Genomic DNA, 18,663 nt, shown 5'->3' with positions numbered 1-18,663 from the left:
TAGAAATTTTGCCCAAGTCATCGTGTATCCTCCTACAGTCACTCAACTTCGATACCTTCACGCACATCACAGCATCGTCAGCAAATAACTGCAGACTGCTGCCCATCCTATCCACCAAGTCACTTATTTACGTAGAAAATAATGACAGTCTTGTCACAGTTCGCTGGGGCACTCCTGGCAATAACCGTCCCTCTGATGAACACTCGCCGTCGAGGACAATATACTGGGAAGAAGTCTTCGAGCCACTCACGTATCTGGAAACCTATTCCGTATGCTCGCACCTTCGTTAACAGTGTGCAGTGGGCTAGCCTGTCACATGCTTTTCGAGAATCTAGAAATACGAGAACCGCTGGGCGGGAATTCACAGACGAGCACTATCTCTGGAGGCCGCCTTTTGTGGAAGTAATGGCTGGCCACGCATCCTAGGGAAACGGCAGAGAAGGGCCGGACAGCAATCACGGTTTATTGATGGCCACCGGGGAAGTCCTTTACGGCGCCTGCCCGCTTCTCTCGGAGCAGTGGAACACGGGGAACCACTCGAGAACCAGTGCCGCCTCTATCACCAGAAGCAGCGGTGAAAGTAATTCCGCGTATCGGTGGCCGCAGACCTGTTCCGACGGCCGTTTCCGAGGCGGCGCTACTTAAGGCTGTTTTCCATTATCAGAGAACGTATGGAAGCTCGGTACGGCTTTGGGTGGGTAGGGGCCCTTAACGAGGCGCTCCTAAGAGGCGATGTCCGGGAAGTACGGTAATGCGACCAAGTGACGGCCCATTAATCCTGCCATCAAGAGACCCGCGTGTGCCCCCTCACCAAGGGGCCGACCCTACGCTGCCGTGAGATTTTTCACACTCGAACGCCTTTTCGTTCCGGCGTTTGCCACAAAAGGCCTGTGCGCAATTAAGCCGTACTGGCTTGCTAAGGCGAGCCACTGTCGTCATATACCCAAGGAGGATTGAGCATTGCACAAACCTTTCGTACATGTTCCTGTACGTTTAGCATACGCTGACGATATTATGATACTATATGTACTTGTACGGAAGTGAAACGTGGGAGATAAGCAGTTCAGGCAAGAGTGAATAGAAGCTTTTGAAATGTGGTGCAATTGAGGATGTAAACACCACAGCCGCCCAGGTGAAGTCGACACGAGAAAATTGGTGTACGACACTTATGTTTCATCAAGCCGGGACACAGTCTCATACCGGCCTACGAAAACGACCTATACTATAGTGTATTCACACCACGCGCCAAGTCGTAGGCGAGGAGATGTAAAGTTCTACAGTTAATTATGAACAATAGCCACCAGGTTTTGACAAAGTAGCTACGAATTGTAACTGAACAAAAATATAAGCCTTAATGATTTGCAAAAATGAGTGTCTTCAGACAACATTGAATAATACTAATAAGATTTATTATTATTTACTCTCACACAGTCACCAACTAGTTTTCGTTTCAAACTGCGTAAAAATATGCCCTTACTTGTTTGGGAGAAAACATTATGAGTGATGGAATGGTAAGAAAGTGGGTGAGAGCATTTAAAGATGGCCGCACAAATGTGCATGATGAACAACGGAGTGGGCGTCCTTCGGTCGTTAATGAAAGTTTGCTGCAGGAAGTGGACAATAAGGTGAGAGAAAACAGACGCTTTACGATTTCCTCCTTGCGGGATGACTTTCCTAATGTTTCTCGTAGTGTTTTGTATGGCACTGTGGCCGAACACTTCAATTACCGAAAATTGTGCGCACGTTGGGTACCGAAAATGTTGACGGAGGTGCACAAAACCAAGCGTTTAGACAGTGCATTGACTTTCCTTGAGCGGTACCACAACGACGGTGATGATTTCTTATGCCAAATTGTTACGGGCGATGAAACATGGGTGGCTTACGTCTCAAAGCAACAGTCCATGGAAGTTGAGCAAGGGCATCATTTTGCTGCAAGACAATGCCCGTCCGCATGTGGCGAATCAGACCAAAGATCTCATCACATCTTTTCAATGGGATCATCCTCCGTACAGCCCCGATCTTGCGCTCAGTGACTACCATCTGTTCTTGCACTTGAAAAAACACCTGGGCGGTCAGCGTCTTCAAGACGATCACGAAGTCAAAACAGTGCAGTGGTTAACGAGTCAGGCGGCAGACTACTATGAGGAGGGTATTCAGAAATTGGTACAACGTTGTGACAAGTGCCTCAATATTGACGGAAATTATGTAGAAAAGTAGATTAAGGTATAGGCTTTCATGTACAAATAAAATTATTGAGATATCTTAGCACGTCTTTTTTTTTATTTCAGTACGGTACTTACTTAAAAAACACGCCTCGTATCACGACAGTATTGAGGTAACAGACTTAAAAACATAATTAAAATTTAATTACAGCAACTATCAAGCGCATCAACGTGTGTAGTTCTAAGCAGGTAGCAGCTAGATCCAATTTAATTAATAATGAAAAACCAGTAATCTGAAGGCAGTTTTTGCTTAAATTTTTTAATTATTGTACATCAAGGAGGTCTTTAGTCGAATCCAGTTGCCGCATGTGCGGCAAAAAGCACGGAAAATGTGGCGATGGCGTGCGAAAGGAATCTGATAGTTTTTGTCGATTCGTGATCGGGAGGCGGGTGAGAACCTGGTGCACAGGTAAACAACCGGTTGTCGCACGCGTCGACTCGTTAACGAGCGAGGCGGTGTCCTGTAATTCCCTGCGCTGTGCTGCCCTTGACCGGGAAGGCGACGCCGCGGGCCGGGTGGTGACCGCCGCAAGGTCACGCAGACCGTTAGCTGCCATTCAACGGCCTCCGAGAGCTGGAACTGGAAACGTGCAGCGTCTCGCCGGTGCATTCCAGAGCTGAAGCAGCGTCCTCAGTTCTGTCTATATGTCCTTCTGAAGTCCGCGTGCAGCGCCTTGCGTCAGATTAGTCTGGCAGAAGCTGCCCAAAATTACTTTCTGTTCGGGCATGTGCGTAAAACTTTACCCGGGATGCAGCAACGGATACACTTAAATATCGTCATCAATGTTCTACCGGTGCCTTAGCACACGTATAAGTAACCGAGATTCAGTATTTCTCGCCAACTTAGTGCTCTGGCTTCTAACAACCCTACCACAACAAAGGTCAAAAATTAATTATGATTTGTAGTGTTGCTCACGCTGCTAAATATTGCATTTTCGGGCAGCAACAAAGTTATATTATGTGGCAAGTGTCATTAGAGCACAGTTAATAAAGTCATTTCATGAAATAATGGATAAACTAGGCACTCATCTTTTCGTGTTTCCCACGCTGGTCTCGTTGTGAACTCATGGCTCAATCGTCGAAAATCTAGGTAGTGATGATTCCAAGCTCGGATGCAAAGAGGCCTAGGTGTTATTCTGCGATATTCAAAAGTTTTATAGACGTGTTTCATAAACCATTCTTGAAGATTAAACTTTTGCAAGTTAGCACAATGGTGATGTAAAAAAGTAATCAGCACTCCGAATTTAAGTTAAACTTCTTTTTTATTATATTTGTTGCAATATCACGCAACTCACAAAACATCACTTCACAATATAGAACATACTTGAAAATATCTTCCTCACTGTTGAAGTTCACATTTCATAAACTGACTACAATTTGCGTCTTTTCAACATGACGACCAAGACTTGACTCTCTAATAATCGCTTACGCGCTCAAAAATCAGAGTTACAAGTACGACAAAGATCATAGTGACAAAAGAAAGAATACACATGAGAATAATATCATTGCAATATAAACATATCGATGTATCAAAGTACCTCTACATTAATGAAATCAAATCTGAATGTTGTCACAGAAATGTGTTAACTACTTTACAGAAACACAGTAGAATATTGCTGGTATCGAGAGGTTGAGGTGAGGTGCCGTAATGGTTACGTAATTCAAGCACCATTACAGGCTCTTCAAAGGAAGGAAAATTATGAGTTAACGTTCTGTGTGCTGTTAGTTCAATAGCGATCCATGCTAAGATTGGACAGACAGGAAGGAAATCGGTCGTGATTTTTTCTTCCTTTAATGATTTACAGAAACCATGTAAATCTTAAATCTTGACGACCGGACGTGAATTTAAACCATCATATTATGGAATGCGAGTCCGATGTTCTAGCACTGCTCCGCCTCTTTCGGTGCTACCGCCTCACATTATCCAGCGTTTTGATACATAAAGTGTAGATACAATCTCTTTGTTTCGAACAATTTTCTTTACACTCATTTTTCTTCTAAATTTATAGCACTTTTTACAAGTTGAAGTAAGCAAATTTGTCGGAAAGAGGATTTGTTGTCTTAGGCAATTTGTGCAAGTCTGCATTCGTCATAGCCACCGTTATTTATGAGTAATAAGTAGGTGGCTGCCACATAAAATGTGCTTAACTGAAGTGACTGATGAGTAGATATAGTAACCAGTTACTTTCAGTTACATTTATTAATAACATTAGCGGCTTCAATCGCCAGCTATTGTGTATTCTTATTGGGTAAAGCTACTACGTAGTTCTAGAGCATCAGAATTTAACAGAAAGCGACAACTATGGACAAAATTAGAAATACTACAATGATGGTAGTAATACAGAAAGCACGTTAAAACTAAGTCTTATCGGCAGAACACTTAGAAAATGTAACCTATCTACTAAAGAGACTGTCTAGGCTATGTTTGTCCGTCCTCTTTTGGATTACAGCTGCGCGGTCTGGGATTATTACCAAATAGGATTAACGGAGAACAAAGAAAAAGTTTGAGGAGTAGAAGCATGTTTTGTATTAACTAGGAATAGGCGAGAGAGTGTCACTGACATGATACAGGATATGCGAAGGGCATCATTAAAACAAAGGCGTTTTTCGTTGCGGCGGAAGCTTCTCACGAAATTTTAATCACCAACTTTCTCCTGCGAATGCGAAAATATTGTTAACGCCAACCTACATAGGGAGAAACGACCATCATAATAAAATAAGGGAAATCAGAGCTTGCACGGAAAGATATAGGTGTTCGTTCCTTTTTTTTTCTTTTTTTTCGTGTTGTTCGAGACTGGAGTAACACGGAATTATTGTGAAGGTAGTTCGATGAACCCTCTGCCAGGCACTTAAAATGGGAACCCTGTTTGCTCACCTTTCTGGTTTCGTGCGATCGACAGCAACAACACGGCTTGGCGCTTCTGGTTTTATTGATGTGTGGAATTATACTGTAGAATGAGAAAGATAAGCCTACCGTGCTGTTAATACGAAAAGATGTCGTCTACTTTTGCAGAAAATAAATATAATTAAGGGCAAAGAAGCGACTGCAAGAACTGAGGTCAAGTAGCCTGCGACTTAATATTCAACAGTTCATTTAACAAGGCATTAATCTGCGCCAGCGGCGCCAATAGTTCCGCAGGTACTAACCAGCACACAGTCTTTAGAGCTTCTGTAAAGTTTGGAAGGTAGGAGACGAGATACTGGCAAAAGTAAAGCTGTGAGGAGGGGGCGTGAGTCGTACTTGGGTAGCTCAGATAGTAGATCATTTGCCCGCGAAAGGCAAAGGTCCCGAGTTCGAGTCTCGGTTCGGCACACAGTGTTAATCTGCCAGGAAGTTTCCCTAACCACTACTCCAGCAAAGTTATAGACGCCAGATATCCTTCTTCCATATATCTTCAAGAAAATCTCCAATCATGTTAGATGGATCTTTCATGACAGTTAGTAGATGAGGAGAACATGAAACGTCTATTTCTTCAGCTTCAGGGCAGCAAATCTGGCTGCATTTCATAGCAGCGTGAACATTTAATAATTAGCGTTTATAGTAAGCTGTTGCCCCAGCGGCAATGCCGTATGGTCCCGACGATTCATTTACGAGGTTCAATGCTTTTGTCCAAAACCGTGCCCTTAGCAATTTATAAAAATCTAAAGATACAGTATAAACCATGGTTGCAATGTGAGTTCTCTTTCTAAAAGTAGTGGAGCTACTGTAGTTATTTTTGTGTCAGAAAGGACGCTACATTCGCTTCGATATCTTCCGCCTGTCTTAATTAGCATCGGAATTTGCAAGAGCAGCCCGCCTGCAGCTCACCACTGAGCCGCGCGATACCTGGACGCTGGAGCACTCCGCGTAATTGGAATGCAGCCACGTGGTCCGGAAACGACCGGCGGAGCGATTTCTCACGGGCTCTGAAGGGCAAGCCGCTCTCCCTGGAGGGGCATTGCCCACCGTCCGTAACAGGGCCACAGCACGCGAGGGCGCCGCTGTTTCCAGGACTCGGCACACCGTAGCGCAGTCCAGGGCGAGGTGGACGTGAAGGCCTGCTCAGCCGACAGAAGATATAGTCTTGTCAGGTCGCATGGATCTTTTTCAAACACCCAACACGTTACGTTTCATTGCAGGCTACGTATTAATGAAATACACTGCATGACAACAGATGGCCCACCACGCAAATGTTAGAGGAACAGGTGATTACTGTGTCACACTATTCATATGGACGTTGGACGTCTGGGGATGGAGTTGAACAGCTCTGACATCGATAACATAACGCAAATATGATAATAAATAAAAACAGCTGATTAGCTGTGTTTACCAATAATATATATGTATGTTTTGAATATTCTAAAGGCACAAGTTGAAAGAGAGAGAGAGAGAGAGAGAGAGAGAGAGAGAGAGAGAGAGAGAGAGAGAAAAGGGGAGAGGGAGAGAATAACGGAAAGAGTTACGAGACCTATTTATAAGGGATCTTTTGCGCTGCCTTATGGTTGAATAATTGAGACTAAATCACAGCAGTCGCGTGCAAGTCTCTAGCGTACCCTACAAGCGAACTGACGTAACTGATCTACCTCACTGGAATTGGCACGACGCAGTAAAATTTCTCGCACATTCATAATAAATCAGCAGTACATCGCGGTGACTAAGTTATGACCTGTAAAACGTAGAAATTTAATGCGTGGCATTCGGTCGTTCAAAGAAATGTTTTTATGGATCAAACGCATACCTTACGGACACAATAATTTTGTAGTCCCTCACTGGATAATATGTAAAGAAGGAAAGATACCAAATGTGGTTCATTCCAAGTTAATATCTTCCTGCTCGGAAGATTGTGCAAGTCAGAGCAAATCGAGGCCCATTCTCTTGCAATGTACTTATACAGGTTGTTACAACGCTACAAACGTCTAGGGGTGATAGATCAAGTCATCGTGAACAACCTTCAGTAGAGACGAAAAATGTTTGCTGACATTTCCCAGCGACGCTAGGTGTCCTTTGGTATTCGCCGGTCCTGGGATGACGAGATTTCACCGAACTAGCAGACTCTACTGACCAGGTGTGCTGCGTATTATTTACCCCAGTAAAGTAATAGAATTATTTAAAAAAGACCTAACAATGAGTTTCTCTAAACAGATGAAGTTGTTTTAGAAGGGAAACAGGAATTTCAGTTTTGCTCGGCCTATTGCCCTTCAAGCGCAGTAGATGACTGAATTGTAGGCAAGATACAATGCATACGAGTGCTGCAGAGTGCCTACGCCCTGCCACCTCACAGGGGCATAATCAGTCTTAAACGACGCCTAGCCTCTACGGGTAGCGTTAGCGAACATCTCATCTCCAACAGAAGTTGTTCCCCAAGACAAGTTTGTCTCAAAAACTTCTCAATTCCATGTACAGGTTTCAGAGGGTTCAGAGCACTCGCACGAAGTTTGTTCTTATCGTTAGCACTGAAACTGAGGAAAGCTAAACTTGCTTCTGAAGAAAACTTGAGACGTTACGAGGTTGATGCGGAGCAGTTTCTATTTCAAAATAGTTTGCGTGTCTCTCAACTTACAACCACACAATGGATTTTAATGCTGCACTCTCTTCTACACAATGTTCCTCTTCTCGCTTTTGATTTTGAAAGGAATGCGTCTTCCAGTTTGGTGAAAGAAATTTGTGCAATAATGAAGACGCTGGATTCGTAGTCAGTAGGGACGGAGTTTGAATTCCGCTTAAAGTACTCTGAGTTAGGCTTTCAGTTCCCCTACTCTTCTTCGAACGACAGCGTTGTGGCGAAATCTCAAACTGTAGCTTCTCAATTACGGTTGACTATTCCTTCCGACGCTTCGTAGAGAAAAGACAGGACTAATTCACAGCTGGTTGTAAACTAAACTGTAAGTTGTGGCTAAATTACTTAGCGAAGATTACATCTGCATGCTGAAAGTTCTTAGAATATACTGCTGGTCGAGTCCATTTCAGCGCCGACCGCGCGAATGTTGTACGTGCCTGGGCGACGGAGTTAGCAGTTGGTGACGAGGCAGTCGTGACGAGAGCAGGGCTATCGACAGAACACGACACGAACGGGGGAGGCAATTTCCACGCCATCTCCGCAGATCGTTATGTTATGGAAATTGCGCCGACCTGCAAATCGAAAGGTGACAGTCGTGATGATCGTCGACAGAATCTACCAGTAGGAGCAGCACAGACGGTACCACGTTTCCGTTGGAACAGCATCCTGGGCAAACACTCGAGTTATGTATAAATTTCCTGAGTATCCGTACAAGCACAAACGCAACCACGGTAGCGAGGTGTAGGCTATTAGTAACGTTGTGGTACAGTTTATGAATGTTTCCAGGGCGGAAAAAAAGAGCTGGGCATCTTCAGGGGAGCAATGACTGAAACAACATCTAGCGAGAATTTTTCCGCTGCTGCTCGCACATGTAATAGACTGAAACGAAATGAAAACTTGTGATGCCATTTTGTTGATTTTCGGAAATATATTAAAAATATTGTATGAACGTTAGGACCGTTTCCACGAACCTGGTGATATTTACGGCGCCGCCCGTGGCGGTTCAGTTTAAGTATAAGTACCACCTATCAAAGAGAAGTTGCAGAAGACTAGTTGTTTTTCATTATAAACTACCACGATTGAGAAAAGGTCGCCTGCTGTGACAGGGACCTGTTGACCTCTTTAAACCTGCATGCAAAAGTTAACGATCTGGCCTCGTATTTTCAACAACTACAACGTGTTACCTAGACGAATAGTAACGAATAAAAATATATTATTATCTTCTTTGGGCTTTTATTAAAACTGCCAACCACGATTTAAAACATTAACGGCGTGTGGCAGCGATCAATGTAAAAACTTGGAAATTTGTGGTAAGGTCTTACGGTACCAAACTGCTGAGGTCATCGGTGCCTAAGCTTACACACTACTTAATCTGACTTAAACTAACTTACGCTATGGACAACACACTCTCCCATTCCCGAGGGAGGACTCGAACCTCCGACGAGGGCAGCCGCGCTGACCGTGACAAGGCGCTCCAGACGGCTCGGCTACCCCGCGCGGAGCGATCGATGTAGACAAACAGAACTTCATCTGACCAGTTGACGATGAGGAACTACGTTCTAAACGTATTGTGGTTTGAGAGGAATGTGGTTAACGCGAAGCACGGATCTTGCCAGCTGTGATCGTGAACTGCCACACGGACGCAGCACTTGAAATACGTAGCTGTGTAAGAAAAGAAAGAATAAAATAGTTCTTATGAGAAATAAGGAATGAAGATCACAGTACTTCGATGTGCGCGACCACAGTCGAAGTCGTGTGTACCTGTGCTTCACTGATCTGAGGATCCTCTCATCCACCCAGGAGAAAGAGATATCTACAGTGTGGTGAAATACAGATGGCAGTGCCATTTGACGTTTTTTAAATTCGCGAAAGTATTCCCAGAGGTGAAAATCACATTAACTAACAGAAGTTAAAAGCCAGTGGATATTGAAAACGAAAGTTCATAAAATAAAAAAAAAGTAAAAAGCCTTTTATGCGTACACCGCAATTTTCAGTATAAAATTAAAGCACGATGACTAGTTTCGGTTGTTTTCTACAACCGTCATCGGATTGTTCAAATTGCAGAAAATCGGTGAATATGCATTGAAAAACACAATTAGCTTTAGTCATGCAACGAAATGCATTCGTATTATGGGCCAACAAGATTATGATAGTATGTCGTGGGCGAGCCAGGTTGTAAACGATAACCTCGCAAGATAACGGTAATGAAGAAGGAAAATTGACAGTTGCATTAGTAAAACTTGCAAGACATACCTGTGATTTTCAATTGTACAAGAGTTGTCAGCTGTTCCACAGTCTGGCTTACAGGGACTGATCCAGCATGGCGTATAAAATAGCCATCTATATAAAATGTGCACAAATGGAAATTTAAAAATAAAATGGCACGAGACCGACCTGCTTGGGAAGACACGCCAAAAGTAACTCGCGTATAATGTTCTTCCATGCATGTTGACCGCTTTTTTACGATTTGACTGATCTGAAGATGATTGTAGAAAACTGTATACCGAAAATTGCGGCCTCGGCATACAAAGTTTTTTAACATTAAAATGTTTTTATTCAATAAGTTACATTAAGGCCGCTGTCTCCTTCCCGACAATGTCACGCTTCACTGAAAACGGAAGTTGTGGATCTAATTAACCACGTGAGACTCGTGGTACATTGCCACATTGCAGCGGTATTTGGTTTGCACGCGATAGGAACCGCATAAAAGTCTGTAACAGTGGGCACAGTATGGACCGTGGATGGTGACATGCTTTTTCTTCTGCGTTTCATTTGCAGCGTCTCGTCGTATAATGATAATATCAGAGATCAGACGATGATAGTGCAGGAAAGCATTTAGTCAGGTTGCTGCTCTCTTGAATGGAGTTAAGTTCTTGACCACAGCACGCGTACACGAACCAAAATAGCAGCACCAAACGGGGAAGGCTGCGTCACGGATCCCCGCAACCTCTGCGCTCGCGGAAGTTGTCTCGGTTCCGCACGAGGAAGCCCGGACACCACGAAAACTACTCAGCGGAGCGGTTTCCCCTTTTCTCCTTCGTCATCGAAAAGCCATTCCGGCAGGACGCCAGCAAGGCCAGGCGTGGTGGGCGGCGGTTTAAAGACCGGGAAGCGCCGGCTGCCGTAACTGGCTCGGCCCGTGGGCAGGGGGCAGCGTGACTCACCGCCGCCTCTAGCAGTGCAGGCCCGGGGCTTCTCCACCGTGACCTTTGACCGCTTCTGAATTGACGACTTACGTTCTAACAACGATACCTATGTTTGACTTTCTAAGCTGTCTACTAAAACAACACTGTTGTTGCGATCTTCAGTCCGAAGAACGGGTAGAGGCACAGGTCTCTACGCTTGTCTACTATGTACATGTCTACTTATAGCTGCATAACTAGTCCAGCCTGCAATCACTTGCCGTTGCTGACTATATTCGAGCCTAGATCTCCCTCTACGATTGTTATTCCTTCACGCACGCACGCACGCACACACACACACACACACATACACACACACACATTGCCAAACTATCCTGTGATGTCTCAGGCTATGTCATACAAACCGATCCCGTGTTTTACTCACGTTGTGCTCATTAGTTACTTGGCCTACCAATCTAATATTCAGCGTTCTTCTGTAGCAACAAATTTCAAAAGCTTCTACTCTCTTCTCCTCTCGATCGTTTCCTGTCCACGTTCGACTTCCTTAAAAAATGGTTGAAATGGCTCTGAGCACTGCGGGACTTAAACTTCTGAGGTCATCAGTCCCCTAGAACTTATAATTACTTAAACCTAACTAACCTAAGGACATACCCGAGGCAGGATTCGAACCTGCGACCGTAGCGGTCGCGCGGTTCCGGATTGTAGCGCCTAGAACCGCTCGGCCACCCCAGCCGGTCGACTTCTGTAAAAGCTACAGTCTAGACGAATTCTTTCTATTGCCACTCAGCATCTATTTCAACAATCACAAATTATTTGAGTGCCCGAACAATAATACTCATAAACAACATAGTGCGCCCGAATAAATAAGTCATCTTTTTCTTTCCCTTTTTCTAAACAGAACTACCTATGAATTGTCCATTATTTAAACTACGCTAGTAATGGGACGTCATCCGTTTTGCCACGTGAGTGACCGTAATAATATGGTTTGCAGTCACTGTAAGTTCTACCTACCAGCTACGTTAATGTTTTGACACTTCGTATTGACAAAAACGCCAAATCAAAAACACTTTCACTGATCTAAATTTCAATTTTTTTTTTAATCAGGCGATCAGTTTCGGTGTTTCAATATGCCTGCTTCAGGTCTCTATGTAAAGACAACAATAATAACCATGCGCACTCCGTAACAAAAGGGGCGGTGTAAAATTTAAAGAAGCAATTATAGACAGCGGTAATTTTTAGTAAACAACTAGCAAAAACCAAACTGTACAGGGAGTGATATCAAACTCAAAGACAAATAAGGAATAAAACAAGAGAACAGTTGCACACTCTATGAATATAAACTAGGGATAAACTGTATATACCGCATAATAGTAAAGCGAACCTACAACTGGGAGGTCAAAATTACATGCTATACATACATAACTGCGGTGCACAGATTGACAAACAACTAGCATGTAACGCTAACGTCAATGCTCGTGAAACAACTGAAGCAAAACAATCTCAATTATGTACAGATGAGCACAATCTGAAGGAAAGTATTTATTTAAATGTTGCTATATAAAAGTGAAATGTAAAACCACATATTGGAGTTCAACCCCACGTTAACTACCTGTATCACCATGTGCCATATAGTAATAAGAACCCAATAAAACAAGAATATAATGTTACGTAAATACAATCTATCATTCACAGATTCATAAGGTGCCACCTGTTTCATACAAACATTTCAAAAAATGATTCAAATGGCTCTGAGCACTATGGGACTTAACATCTGAGGTCATCAGTCCCCTAGAACTTAAAACTACTTAAACCTAACTAACCTAAGGACATCACACACATCCATTCCCGAGGCAGCATTTGAACCTGCGACTGTAGCGGTCGCGGGGTTCCGGGCTGTAGCGCCTAGAACCGTTCGGCCACCGTGGCCGGCAAAATTTGAAGCTAGTCTAAAGAAAAGTACTGCAATGCATACGCAGTACATCACTGACTTGGATGTCATACCCTACATAGTTTGGTTTTTGTTAAATGTTTATTACATATTACCACTGCGTGTAATACATTACTCAAATTTCACACCACCTCTTTTGGTATGCAGTATTCACTGTTGTTATTATTATTGTCTTTACACACGGGCCCGAACATGGGGAAGTGAAAAGCCGAAACTGGTCGCATAAGTAAAATAAAATTTGAAATTTGGGCGGCTGAAGGCGTTTTTGATTTGACGTTTCATACTGAACAGCCAAAGTCCCTCAACCATCCCGTATAACGACGGACTTCCAGAGAGTTCTAATTGTCGATCGGCCGTGTTTAAGCTGGATGGTATCTGATGTGTACTGTATTACAAAGGAACCCTGTCTACAATTCACAGCTACTGACATTACAACATGAAAGGCAAAACTTTATTCCCATCAGCTTCGTTCCAAATGTGAATCAGTTTAATGCTTTTATTAAATTTATGATGTTACTGCATTTATTAGGCTTGCAAGCTTTGCGCTGCTTTAAGTGGACCAGCTGGGCTGCAGGGTTGTGTGTTTGGTGACAGGTTCCGGTGGCTGCTGCCGCTGCTGTCGGCCCTGGCGCTGGCGTCTGCAGAGGACAGCGTGCTGCTCTACAGCAAGTTCGGCCTGCAGATGGTCACCTCGTCCACCCTGCACTGGATCCCTGCCACCGGCTCGAAGATGCCCAACTACACCATCAGCGCAGAGAACAGCCCCGTAGTCCGTGAGTAGCGACTGTCACTGCTAAGCTCTTGATACTGAGTACTATCACTAACGAAGTGTAGCGTGGCAGCGGTGTTCACGAGACAGCTATCTACAAGTTCCAAAGAGCCTCATTTTAAACATGAAAATGTTTCTTTGTTTACGAGTGTGTGCGAGTTGGGGGAAGGTGGAAGGAATAGGGGTTTGAGGTTGTCAAAGATTCAAATGCGCCCCATACTCAGGAAATGGGCGTAGAGGAGCACATTCAGGAAACCTACATCGCTGCTCTTGGTTTGGTCCTGTGGACGTGGGTCACCGTTGCCTCGCTTCTACCTGTCATAAGAGTCAAGTTGTATCTGCGTCCTGTGCTTGTACAGTTCAGTTTTGGGTTTGTGTTATAGTGGTGAAGGGAAGGGAGAGGGTTGAACCCGGTGCCAGTACATAGCCTACTACTCTCGGATAGCACCAAGCAGGCCACCGAGCTTGGAGTCCACATCCAACACAGATCGAAGTGGCGCAGTGGTTAGCACACTGGACTCGCATTCGGGAGGACGACGTTTCAAACCTGCATGCGGCCGTCCTGATCTAGGTTTTCCGTGACTTCCCTAAATCGCTTCGGGCAAATCCCGAGATCGGTCCTTCGAAAGGGCATGGCCGAATTCCTTCCTCGCCATTCCCCAATCCGATGGGACCGATGACCTTGCCATTTGGTCCCCTCCCCCAAATCAACCAACCAACCACATCCAACGGACGGACCACTATCAACAGTTCACATGCCCTCACTTCATGAGACATTGGCGCAAAGACTGGTGATCAGGAACTTCACGCCACCAACTCTCATCCCCTTGTCACCCAATTACTGGCAGTGAAAACTTTTCACCACCAAGATTCGAAGACACTTACCTCCGAGTCGAGCGCCACCGCCCAGGCGTGCGTTACCGATTCCAACTACAGAGACGCGAGGGTTGTGTGAGGTGGTTTGTATGTGAAATCATATTCAACGTTAGCTCTTTTCACGACTTAAGACTGTTAAGAGGGTAATAAGAAGCCATTTTAATGACTGACATTGCCAAGCTTTGTAATGCTTATTTGGACTGTATCTTACGTACCAAAGAAAACCAGAAAAGAGAGCGCCGAAAATCAGTTTGCTACAAATGTCTTTGAAACTAGCACATCGATCCCTAATGTTATACTCCATTGTCGTAACTGCTAATTAGATATAATGAAGTGCGGCCTGTCTTCTTTCCTCATCGCAGCGTTCCAAAACGAGTGTCGTTTGGACGACTGTATTAACTATACGTGCAGAAAAGTTTAATAAAACTAAATGGAATACACTATGCTTAACCATCCAAGAGCGTCGCATGTCCCCACTTCCAGTACACTGTGCAGATATTTTCACTCCTTTAACCCAGTATAATACTCTTAGTTTGGTGACTAAGAATTGTACACGGACGCCTCTGCTCCACACGCCAGTCACAAATGCGAATGATGTTCTGTTTGACAGTCGAATGTCCTACCTCTGAAGCGAGCACAATCTCCATATGGTGTGACACTGCATTTGGCTACAGATTTAGCTTCACTGCGTTCAGAACGTCATTCCACTCAAATGAACGCGACTTCAGGCAGTAAATCAAATTACCGCTATCTCTGTTGAGACTGTTTTGAAGCATGATGTCTCCGTCATCCCACCTCTGCATACCACCAAACAGACAAGACATGATACACCTTTGATGTGCAATTAAACACACTACTCGTATACTTCACAGCTTGTGATCTAGTTATGAGCGCCGCTGCTTCTAGATCGCGGGGTCCTGGGTTCGATTCCCTCCCGAGTCGAAGGCTTATTTTGCTCGGGGACTAGGTGTTTAAGTTGTCCTAATTATTTCATCTCATATTTAACGAAAAGATGAGCAAGTCGCCGAAGTGGCATCAAGTAGAAAGAGGTGGCGGAACTATCCCAGAAGGGGTCTTCCGACCAACAATGCAATACAATGATTTCATCGTTGACGGTGCACTATTTTTGTCTGTTGTCTGTCAATTTATTCCGGCGTACGCGATACTCACTAAGCTGGCGCCAAAGTCCATTTGATTGGAGAGAGGTGACAAATGATATGTCGCTTGTGTGAAGTAATGTTCTCGAACTGACTCTGCGTCCGTCCTACAAGTTTGTACACAACTTTCACCTTCGCGATTGCTGGTGGAAATGTTACCTCTGGCAAACAGTGTATTTTGATAATGAGCGCAGTAGTTTGTTTGTTGTTATTTTGTCAAAAACTGGCATATTGAGCCCGTGACTGTGCACAAAATATAGGTTGACTCGTATACAGAAGATTACAGCAACCAGCCTCTTTTTATAGTGCTATTTATTTAATTACATAGCGCCGAGCGCCGTTACCGGTTTCGAACTGACAGGTTCATCTTCAGACGGCTAGTTCACGTTTTACTTTACATTTTGAGTTTTGTTTCCTCATCTGACGAAACTTCTTCGATGTGGTGATACCAAGTGTGTGTGTGGTGCGTTACAAAAAAGTGCATTACACAGTTTCCGATGTTGCAAGATGATAAACAACCTGCAGTGGAACGTAATGGCGCAGATTCTTCATTGGCATCACCACCCCAAGGAAGTTTCGTAAGATGTGGGAACAAAACTCAAAATGTAATGTAAAATGTGAACTAGCCGTCTGAAGATGAAACTATTTGTTCGAAACCAATAACGGCACTATTTAAGTAAATAAATAGCATTACAAAGAGTGGTGGTTGCTGTAATCTTCTGTGTAAGAGTCAACCTATAATTTGTTTGTTGTATAACTTCGAAGATTTTGTGTGATATCAAGTAATTAATGAAACATTTCGCTTTTCATTACAGTTCCCAGCCAAAGTTGCTATTAAGTGAACAATTTCAGTTTTAGTGGGAGGAACTGACAATTACCGTTCCCCTTAGACCAGTAGTGAACTCCTATCTCCTCTCCCATTACAGCCTCCTACAGGCGACGAAGAAAAATTGTGCAGATAATAATTCTTCTTGGACCACGTCGCATCCGCATATCAGTCACGTGCGAGGACAATGGTCTTACTACTTAACAGTGGAAATGAATCACATGTAAGCATGTAATAAACATAAAGCTGTCCTCAACCTGAAGTTGGTTAAAACACTGTAGTGCTTGGGAAGGCATGGTACTGCTGGAATACCCCAGGCAGGCCTACACTTAAACACTGACGCCAAACTACAGACCAACCTGTCATTTTTCACATATACATATCATTGTCAGAACTGAAACAACTGATAAAGGACATAAAAGATCCTAATGACGATCAAGATTTTAACTACACACTTTTAGATATGCAGTCTGACACATAGGCACTGCGCCATATAGTACAAAACACCAATACTCCAAAGCATCCAGATCTGAATAAAGGCGCATTCGAAATCTCATAAGGCTAAGCTGTGAGTCTGGTGAGTGCTGCCAAAAAGCTGAAAGAACAAAGAGACGGTAGTTGGCAGAACAGCACTGCCTCTAGAGGCTGCCTGCTGTGTGAGTAACGACCGGTTAAACGTCTGAAATGACTGGGGGAGGAGGATCGAACAACAGTCACGGTTTACGGATGGCCACCACGGAAGACCTTTATGGCGTCGGTCCGCTTCTCTTCAACCAGAGAGGCGCAGTGAAAGTACCCGAATACTCGCGCAAACTTTATCACTAGAAGCATCGGTACTACGATCCCAAACCTCTGGATTTGTAGTCTGACAGGCACCGAGCCATAAACGTGAAATGTAAGCTGTTATTGCGTCATCAGAATAAGTTGACCCTAACAGTCTGCGATTTGCCCTTTCATCTGTACTGGACACCGTAACACGTGTACTGCTAAATGATGGGCTGTTTCAACCGCGCCGCGGAACCGGCCTAAGTAAGAGGACGCCGTAATAACGGGACACCTCGCCGCAAGTACTCTCTCAGCCTACAAAACGTTTGAAGTTGTTCCGCATCGCTACTCGTGTTCTGTAATGGAAGCAACAAAGAGCAGGCGGCAAAGAGCTCGGGATAAGACCGGTCATTTTCGCCATGGGGAACAAAAAAGTAAGCACTGAGGTAACCACATCCTAGGTAGAACGAGAAAAAAATAAATAAGTAAACCAAAACAAAACAACTACGCAGCTCGCCGTAGGGGGGACCGCCGGTGGAGCAGGAAACTTCCTGCTGTGCGTCGTCCAGGCTGCTTACAAAAAGCCGGCCCCAGCACGAGACAATAAAACGACCAGCAACGGTAGATGGCAGGCGCGTCGGTCAAGACTACCCACGGCGTAAGGCTTCCGCTGTACGCGGTATACGGAGCGACCAAGCACGAAAACTACTGTGCACAAAAGTCAACCCTCCAAATAAATGAGTGTCCCTCTGCTATTAGATGAGCACGATCCTTTCGAAACATAATTCTCCACTAAAGGCTGCTGTAAACAAAGCATTACAATGAACACCAATTCTTGGTTGTTTCAGATTTTGTGGGAAACAGCGGCTTCCAGTTTTTCACTGACGTGTTATTTATACGAATGTCATCGAACAGAAATGCTACTCAGTGTCATATGGAATTACGAGCAGCTGTGGTTGATAGGCCATCACCCACAAAGGTCATGTTCATTTTGGTGTATGACAGTCGCGGTATTTTGGAGTGTCACCCTGTTAGGGACGGCGACGCTATCAATGCCCAATGCTACCGCAACTTTCTGCTGTACCATCTGCGATTTATACTTCGTCGAAAACTACAGGCGTAATCAATAATTGTGCACAACGTTGGGGGTGGGATATCCTCCCCCATCCACCCTAATCACCAGATCTCAGTCCATGCGAATCGATATCATTTCACAACTGAAGAAACCATTGCGTGGGAGGCGCTTTGCAGACAGGGTGGATATCCTCACGGCAATTCGGCGACAAGTGGCACACACTGATGGCAATGCTAATGGCATTCATCGCCTTTCCCATCGTTGCCAACGCATTGGGGAACTTCTTTTCCATTTGTACTCGAGCACAACAAATTTACACAGAGTTCCAATGCGCGTGTTTCATTT

At 44.3% G+C, this 18,663-nt stretch overlaps 1 protein-coding gene across 1 annotated transcript in view; it reads left to right on the top strand.

Annotated features, from left to right (window-relative positions):
- Positions 1–18,663, top strand: part of LOC124615862 (protein unzipped) — a 108,295-nt gene that overhangs the window by 66,197 nt on the left and 23,435 nt on the right. Inside the window, exon 2 of the mRNA XM_047144020.1 lies at positions 13,445–13,623. Within this exon, the coding sequence (XP_046999976.1) occupies positions 13,445–13,623 (179 nt within the window). The remainder of the gene's footprint in view (positions 1–13,444; positions 13,624–18,663) is intronic.

The sequence above is a fragment of the Schistocerca americana genome, chromosome 5, assembly GCF_021461395.2.
Source record: "Schistocerca americana isolate TAMUIC-IGC-003095 chromosome 5, iqSchAmer2.1, whole genome shotgun sequence".
In the NCBI taxonomy this organism is placed as follows: Eukaryota; Metazoa; Arthropoda; class Insecta; order Orthoptera; family Acrididae; genus Schistocerca; species Schistocerca americana.
Note: the sequence above shows the minus strand (reverse complement) of the source record. Positions and strands in the feature narration are given on the sequence as shown.